This window comes from Monopterus albus, unplaced genomic scaffold (genome assembly GCF_001952655.1).
Source record: "Monopterus albus unplaced genomic scaffold, M_albus_1.0 scaffold154.1, whole genome shotgun sequence".
NCBI classification, from domain to species: domain Eukaryota; kingdom Metazoa; phylum Chordata; class Actinopteri; order Synbranchiformes; family Synbranchidae; genus Monopterus; species Monopterus albus.
The window spans coordinates 683,608-693,096 of NW_018128034.1; the positions used below are offsets into that span (position 1 = coordinate 683,608).

Here is a 9,489-nt window from a genome sequence, read left to right on the forward strand (position 1 = left end):
TTAGTTGTCTTTTTACATTGCTGTCTGTTTTGTCTTAGTTAAAAGAATTTAAGTTCACTGGAAACATTCACTTGTGGCATTGCATTTGAGTCCACCATTGTGAAATCTTGACACAATGTACACAATTCTTAAAACAGAGTATAGATGCACTGGGTGTATGACAATATGTCTATTTACTCACAATGGTACACAATTCTTAAAACAGAGTATAGAGACCCCTGGCACAATGAATACAGTCTGTTAAAGAATAAATTGTGTTGTTTTCTGGTGGCATCTCACTCAGTGACATCACAGCTAATTAATTCCATCAGCTGTCAAAAGCAGCGTGCCTAGAGCTGATGCTTAGAAAGTTTTAAAGTGCTGCTGGCATCCGTTTTTGCAAATGTAACTACTGGAGCAAGGATTAACACGGGTGCTCTGGATGACTCATCGTATACCTGCACATGTTCAGTGTCACAACTTTAAAATGCAACAAACGCTCTGCCTGGGGCCAGAATTACAATGCCAGTCACCGCCAAATGCCTATAGCTTTTTTGTCTGGGCTTGACAGCAAGTCACAAAAATATCTGTTACTGACTTTGAAAATCTTACTGACTTTGTGAATGTACTTTAAAGCCTGTAATATAGCAAAGTTCAAAATCAAACAATAATAACAGACAACCAAAAAACAAAAACAAAAAAAATGTTAATCTAATTGGTTTTGCAACAGTTTTGGTTTTGCCTCTAGTTTTGTGCTAGAGGCAAGAAGATATATAATATATGCAGTAACATGGCTGAAGCTATATAGCTCTAAACTCTAAGTAAAAATGTTATCATGTATATAATTAAAGAATGTTTAACAGTACTGTTAGTGATGTAGAAAAGGAAAGCAGGAACTGCTGCAGTTTTGTGCTAGAGGCAAGAAGATATATAATATATGCAGTCAATGAAGTTAGACTGAAGGTCCACCTGTGGACCCTGCAAAGAGCCATGCATTACATTTCAATTCAACTGTATTTGCTTCATGCCTCTGCTACAGTACTCTTGCAGGACTAGAGAATAAAATGATTTCTACATCAAGAGCTGCTGAACTTCTATACTTACAGGCATGACCTAAATAGTAGATTTTGCAGGAGCTCCACTGTCAAAATGATTTACAACACTACTGCAGGGTGCTTTACCTGTTACTTTCTTGTAGTAATTTAGCCCATGATTTGTTCTCATGTTTTCTACTTCTACTGCATTGAAAAATTCATTTAACCTTCCAGGATGTAAGAGGAAACAAATTCACCTGCTACTCAGATGTTTAAGCTGCAGCTATTTCTGACAAAGGAAAAATTCTCCAGAAATATTATTGGTTTTGTTCTAAGTTGCAAAGCTAAGTCTGTGGTTTTACTGTGTTTTTTTGATTTGGTGTGTATTTTAACAGTTTCATTGTGCACAACCCTGGGAAGTGTTTGAGTTACATATGCTGTACTGACTTGTTTAATATAATCTTAAGAAAGATTTGTTACCTAATATTAGATGCGACAACTTTACTTAGGTTTATCTTAATGTGTTATTACATTTGTTGTTTAATACATCGCAAATGTTGCATAACACAACATCTGCAGCCCAGTCCAGCCTAGTGCCTAGCAGGTAATGGGTTGGTGATTTGTTCTCTCCCACACCCATACCTTTAGTGAATAATAACAGGACAGCTTTTGGTGTAAAAAACAGATGTGACGTGTGACAAACAGTTTCTGACCGTGGCAGCGATGTGCTGAACTGGAGGCGAGGAAGGGCAGGAATGACCTCCACCAAACAGCCACTAGTCTTAACACCAGGCAGGCCCTCGACGAGGCAGTCCCAGTGACGGGGTACAGGCCAGACTCGGCAGGCAGGGACAGCGCAACAGGCAGGGACTCAAACTCCACTCCAGACGTCAGCAAACCCTGAATACAACATCAAATATGACAGGGAATGACATTCCTCAGAAGAAGCCAAAACTAAACTTTCAAAAAGGAGGCAAAAGTACAATACATTCAATTTTCAATAAAATATGGAACTTCTAGGATGAGTCATCTTAGATGAAAAGGTCAGGATAAAATATATTGTAGTGTGAAACCACACAAACTATGAGTCTATGCACTTTTTATAAGCACAAACACAAAAGAAGGCCATAGCTGTGAAACGTTTCTGAAGAATTATTATGAGAAAAGTGTAAAATTCTCTACATCCTGTGAGGAAAAACACTTCTGACACAAAGACCGTAGTGGGCAATACAACAGCAGCTAGGGTAGCCTACTGAGAGGAAAATGACAGTGCACTGCACAGATATCATATTTTTTACCTGGAAAAAAAAAAATGGCAACGGCGTGTCAAAACCAATGAAAAAAAAACTACAAAACATCAACAATAGATCTAATCTCACAGCTCTTTGTGCACTCTGTGACAACATGGCCACTAGTCAAAAAGCAGAGCGATGTGCAGCTGTCTGCTTCTCCACTAACAGTTGAACTATGTCTCCCGCTATTTCAGGTGATCCGTCATCTTAATCTACTCATGGTATCCTGAAGATTAAAGCCCTGTCAGCATGAGATGGCCATTTCCACTGGAGAAAATTGTTCCCCATGGGAAATGGCCACTTCAGCCATGTACTGCATGTCTGAGAAGAGATTGACAGTAAGTCTTCAGATCCACAACACTGAAGGAAGAGGGATCAGAGTGGTTTCAAACTCAGCAGTCCAAATTCCCACTGGGTGTTGCAAAGACCAGATGATCTCATGCCAAGGTTTTGAAGCATTAGAAATTCTTGAGCTAACCAGGGTTCACTGGAACATTTCTGAATTGAATTTAAATCAACTCAGAAATACCAATTATATAAAAGATTTTCTCTAAGAACAACTTCTAGTTTTTTTTTACTATTTAGTTTTGCATATCATTTTTAATGGTTATGATAGCATTGTTACAACAACGCAGCAAGATAAGCAGACAAGTTGCTTCTTAATCCATCAGATTTGATGAGATGCTGCTGCATTCTGAAAAAAAAGCACACTCATCAGTCAGAAGTTGAATCAGGTTCAACTTTTTTACCAAACTGAAACCTGACCTCATCTGGCCAATCAAATACCTGCAGGTGCACATTCAGGATGGATGACTTTGTAACATGGATAGTGTTAACCTGAACATTAAACTGGTGAAATTATTGATAACTGATAACTTTCCAGAATGATATAATTCTGTGCAAGGATATTATAAATCATTGTTATGGCATCTGATAAGCTATTAAACTCATAAATCTGTTACTCAAATTGGACTTCCTGGATAACGCCGTTCTTTGTACCTGAAGCAACACAATACAACCAATACAGTCTCTTGTGTTGTTCCGATGCAGCGCTGGAGAGCACAGCCATGCCGATGGTGCTTAGGCACAGCAGTGATGTGAATTAAATGCTAATGTCAGCAATGTTAAATTGTCACAGTGAAAATGTTAACGTGCTGATATTTAGCAGGTATCATGACAGCTATCATTTTCACTCCTTTAGTTAAAGCACCTCAGCATGCTAATATTTGCCAATTAGCACCAACTCCGAATACAGCTAAGGCTGATGGGAATGCCATAAGTTCGGTAGTTATTTGGTCATAAAACCAAATTCATATTTTGTCTAGATCATGGCGCTAGATGAAAAGTGAGGGCATCACCGAAATGCCTTTAGAATTTATCATGTAGGGAATCTAAATATTTGTGAAAGAGTTCCAGGCTGTCCATACAGTTGGTGAGACACTATATACCTCAGTCTGGACCAAAATGGAGGACTGACCAACCAGGCAACAAAGCATACGACCAACCAACAACGCCCTGACTAGTGCCACACTGCTTAACCACCCGTGTCATGTGAAACTAGCAAGCAGGACTGAGAATTACGTAGTTTCCCAGCAGGAGGCAGCTGTTACAGCCTCGACTAATTCAGTCACCTACAATACAAAATGCTTTCTTAAGAAATACAACTGAAACACAGCATATGGCCTTATCAAATTGACTGCACTGACAAAAACAGGCCAGATCACCTAAATGTCATTTCTAGTCAGAAAAGCCCTGCTGTGTCTGTGAAGTTTGCTTTGAATGCGTAATCATGTCCCCTAAGAATAACAGTATTTACATTCCTAGTATGCACTGCCTGGTTGCATGAGGGAGACTGTGGTGACGTAATGACTGCATCAATCCCCAGCAGCAGACACTACCTCACTAGAGGGAAGGCTTCTGAAGAGCTGAGCCTCTGAGGTGCCACAGCTGTGATTTAAGCTCGCCTTGTTTTACCACTACGACAACAGCATACTTATTATTTATGATAATGATTATTTCTTTGTCCTGGCACATAAATGCCTATCTGATAGCAACAGAAAGTCATGCAGACAAAGCAAAAAAAGCAAAAAACAACAACGATTTCCAGGACTGACACTTGTCTTAGAATTCATTTGAAATGTCAACACTGCATATTTAATAAAACCACAACCTTTATTGCTATGATAATGTAGTAGTTTCTTGTTTTATTGTTGAAACAAAAATGATGAATCCATCTTTACTGCAAACTACCCAGCTGACCTAAATTCAGTAAAATGAGAGACAAGACTGGATGCATCACTTAGCATTTGGAGAAAAGGCAAAAATACAGAAAGTATCTGTGGGGAGAAATAAGACGGCGAACCTTCTGAGGATGAAAGGTGGATGGAGGGGTTGTGGTAGAAGGCCCCACTCTAATAGAAAATTTAATAAAGCACAAAGCAAAGCTGTGTACCAACACTGAAGTCAAGTGGTGACTGAGAAGGAGTGCCTATCTTGCTAAACTGCAGGGTCACCGTGACAGAGGATGAAAAGGTGACTGTGTGTGTGTGTGTGTGTCTGTGTGTGTCTGTGTCCCAGTGAGTTTCTGAGAGCTGGTTTATGTACAGTAGATAGATTGTTGCTCTGGTCTAATGGTAGTCGCTATGTCTGGGGTACAGAGGAGCTTGCATCGCCTTCTCCCTCTCAGCTTCTATGGAGCTGTGAGGGGCTTCAGCTTACCCGCAGGGGAAAAGCCAGTGATCACTATTTGACTTTGATCGTCATCTGGCAGCTCCAAATATTTTATTTTGAACTCTTCTGAACCTCAGTACACATTAAGTCTGCAACATTCAGTTACTTTTGAGCGTGCCCAGAACAAAGCACCAACCTTACAGGTGATCATGCCTTTGCGGCTGCTGCTCCCAAGCTATGGAATGATTTACCACTACCCATCAGACAAGCCTCTTCTTTGCCTGTTTTTAAGTCTCTTTTGAAAACTCATTTATTCTCGTTGGCATTTTGATATCTTATATTGGTGTTGATGTTATTTGTACATGTAAGTTGTGTTTATTTTTAATGTATATTGTTATTTACACCGTACAGCACTTTGGTCCACCTTGGTTGTTTTTAGTGCTTTATAAATAAAGTTGGAGTCGAATGGAAAAGATGAGTCCCATATGTTCCACTGAAAAGGTTAGGGCTTCCTAATTTGTATTACATCTTAAGACTTAGATAATGCGATACAAAGAATGTGATGCATAAAAATGCTTTAGAGTCGTTTCTTTTGAAATGATTGCAAAATGACAGCTGCATGCATTAGCTGTGTTGCAGGGCAGCTAAATCAACCAGCGAGAGCTGCCCGAGTCTAAGTGGCATCACCTGTGAGACAGCCACACACAGTCTCTTGCCATAGAACATTCTCAACAATTTGTTCTGAACCTTATAAATAATTAAAGGTAATTACTGTAACTGTACATTGAGTGTGATGCTGCTATGGCTGTCCAACAGCTGTAGGTAGACCTCTCTCTGCTGGCCTTTTACTGGTTGTCCCACATTTCAGTTTTCATAAACAGACACAGCAATGACCAGGAAACAAGGTAAAGTGGCTCAGCAAGTGTGAGTGTGTGTGTGTGTGTGGGTGAATAACAGATATATTATGCACAGAAAAGGTGAGCAAATGGTCTTGCATTTACGTCAATATACTGCAGAACCTCTGGTCTAACAGGTTGGTGTGTGAAACCATTAAAGTAGTGCCATCACAGAGGGGTGTGTCTTTCTCTAGTGATGCTTACTGTCAAGCGCAACAAGCGTTTGTTCTCACCATCTCATACAATCACATGGTATCAAACCGTCAAGAAAAGCTTTTAAGGGACCCTAATTGGGCTATCAAGGATGGCTACAAAGCACTGTCACTTTCCCTGTTTAATGCTGGTGGGTGCAGAGGGACTGTTTGTACTACTACTGCAAGAAAAACATGTCAGCAACCTCCTTTTACACAAAGCTGTGAAAAGAATCACAAAGTAAAATATTTAAATCACTGATTCCCCTTCAAAAGTAAATTATCAGTAAATCTGACGTTTAGGAGCAATACATTTCACCTACCATGTTCTCCACTCGAAGTTCATAAGGCATAGGGTTGTAGACCATGAACTGCACTTCACAGACATCTCCCTGAACCCACTGGAAGTCTGAAAAAAGAGGATCAGACATGAATACATTAAAATCAGTGGTATTAAAACTCATTTGCAATCAATGCACAGGCATCAAAACATGATAGATGCTGTACATTTTTAAATGTTTTATAAATTTTGAACCAAACCAAAGATGACTGAATGCCTGTAAGGGAATCCACTTCAAGGTGTGCTTCACGTACAAAAGAGACAGTTCTACATTTTGCCAAGAGTTAGCGGTGAAGACTGCTACCACCCTTAAATTTGTTTGTTCAATTTGTAAAGCTAGAACTAGCAGACAGTTAGCTTAGCTTAGCAGAGACACTGGAAACAGGAGGAAGCAGTCAATCTGACTGTGAGGTATCAAGATCCGCCCACTGGCACCTCTAAAGCTCACATACTGTCATGTCATAGATGTACAATTTATCTGTAATGAAAATGTGTGCATGTGAAAGTGTCAAAATGAGAAGTTGCGATTTAAGGCCTGATTATACTGTATACTATATCTTCTTCTTGGCATTTTTTTTATGAGCAGCTAACTCCATTTCGTTGTTTGTACCGTTGTGTGCATACAATGACAGTAAAGTCTTTCACTTCACAAATCCCTGCCACCACCTTCCACACTCTGTGGAACACCTTCTCCATTACAGCACCATATAAATTTCAGTGGTTTTGCAATCAAATGTTCAACAATCATATACAGGTGTAATGTTGAGGTGTATACAGTCTTATGCAAAAGTTTAGGCACCCCTTGATAAATAACAGATTTTGGTGATTTTTTATTTGAACAGATGTTAACACAGTTTCTCTTGGAAATGGAAAAAATGCACAATATTTTCAGCAAACAGTGATGCATAGTTACTTCTTATGCCATAAATTGAACAAAAATAAAAAATAAAAACATTATTATGGCATGGTGCAAAAGTTTGGGCACCCTACACAATCAGTACTTAGTAACACCTCCTCTGGCAGATATCACAGCTTGCAAACACTTTTCATAGCCAGCTAAAAGTCTTTCAATTCTTGTACTTGGGATCTTCTCCCATTCTTCCTTGCAAAAGGCTTCTAGTTCTGTAATATTCTGTGGTCGTCTTGCATGCACAGCTCTTTTAAGATCTACCCACAAATTTCCAATGATGTTTAAATCAGGGGACTGTGATGGCCATTCCAAAACCTTCAGCCTGCGTCTCTTGAGGTATTCCATAGTGGATTTCAAGGTATGTTTAGGATCATTGTCCTGTTGTAGAAGCCATCCTCTTTTCAGCTTCAGCTTTTTTACAGATGGTGTGAGGTTTGCTTCCAGAATTTGCTGGTATTTAGTGGAATCCATTCGTCCCTCCACCCGTGCAATGTTTCCTGTGCCACTGGCTGCAACACAACCCCAGAGCATGATAGATCCACCCCCATGCTTAATAGTTGGCAAGGTGTTCTTTTCATGAAATGCTGCTCCTTTTTTTCTCCAAACATGCCTTTGCTGATTGTGTCCAAAGAGTTCTATTTTAACTTCATCAGTCCACAGCACTTGTTTCCAAAACGCATCGGGCTTCTGTAGATGTCCTGTTGCATACTTCAGACGTTGGATTTTATGATGGGGACGCAGATAAGGTTTTCTTCTGCTGACTCTTCCATGAAGGCCTTGTCTGTGCAAGCATCGCTGCACAGTGGAACGGTGCACCACCACTCCTGAGTCTGCTAAATCTTCCTGCAGGTTTTTTGCAGTCAAATGGGGGTTTTGATTTGTCTTTCTGACCAGCATACGAGCAGTTCTGTCCGAGAGTTTTCTTGGTCTTCCAGATCTCATCTTGACCTCCACAGTTCCCCTGATCTGCCATCTCTTAATTACATTTCTTACTGTGGAAACTGCAAGCTGACAACGCTTTGCTATCTTCTTGTAGCCTTCTCCTGCATTGTGGGCATCAATAACTTTCATTTTCAGGGTCTTACACAGCTGCTTAGAGGAACCCATGGTTGCTGTGTGTCCGCAAGTGTGTGCACAAGGTTTGAAGAGTCAAAGTATTTGTACAGCTTTGAAATTGGCATTTACCAATGACAGCTGTTGCTGTGCATCAGATCTAACGAGCTGATTAAGGTCTGATACCTTGTGAGAGACTTTGAGACTCTGGAACTCTTAGGGTGCCCAAACTTTTGCACCATGCCATAATAATGTTTTTATTTTTTATTTTTGTTCAATTTATGGCATAAGAAGTAACTATGCATCACTGTTTGCTGAAAATATTGTGCATTTTTTCCATTTCCAAGAAAAACTGTTAACATCTGTTCAAATAAAAAATCACCAAAATCTGTTATTTATCAAGGGGTGCCTAAACTTTTGCATAAGACTGTACATACTTTTGTTTGGGTCAATAGAATATACTGAAAAAAAAACATCAAAGATGTGACAGAAATTTCAGTAGGCGACTGTTCAGAGAATGAAATGTATTGAGCTGTTATGATGAGCTAACAGCAAAGATTAAATCAAATTGTACTAGGAAAACAGACTATCTAAAAGATATACAACATGTCACCACTTCCCTCCACTAAGGAAAAGTTAAGCCAAAATATCAATACTATGAGTGCCATCTTGCTTTTTTGCAATCGGATTCTGCACAGTAGGGACCAGAAGTGGAGTGACAGCATCAGACCACCACTCAAAGCTGTCAAATTAACCAAGACGCACCCCTTTTTATACCATCAAAAGACTTATTACAAACTCATCAGAAAAATGACCACTTATTCACACATCAGTGTGATAGTATCTACTTAAATCCACAGAAGTGATTAACTTGGGGTGGCTTCACTTCTGGGAGCTGTCATGTCGTCCATCTTTTACACAGTCAATGCTTAGGACCTAAAGAAAGAAACTCCAGAGAAATGTTAACTGACTGCAAAAGGCAGGTTAGCATTGCTGTGCTAGGGTGCTGTACAGATTTTCCAGGGTCCAAACATTAAGGAAGTATTCAGACAAAAGCTCCAGCCACTGAGACAAAAAACTCCAAGTCTATTCTTATTTGGGGGGGGGGGGCATTACAGCCCTGA

At 39.8% G+C, this 9,489-nt stretch overlaps 1 protein-coding gene across 1 annotated transcript in view; it reads right to left on the bottom strand.

The window, feature by feature from the left end:
* Positions 1–9,489, bottom strand: part of trappc9 (trafficking protein particle complex subunit 9) — a 204,273-nt gene that overhangs the window by 154,357 nt on the left and 40,427 nt on the right. Inside the window, 3 exon segments of the mRNA XM_020614930.1 lie at positions 1,727–1,829; positions 1,832–1,913; positions 6,386–6,471. Of these exon segments, the coding sequence (XP_020470586.1) occupies positions 1,727–1,829; positions 1,832–1,913; positions 6,386–6,471 (271 nt within the window).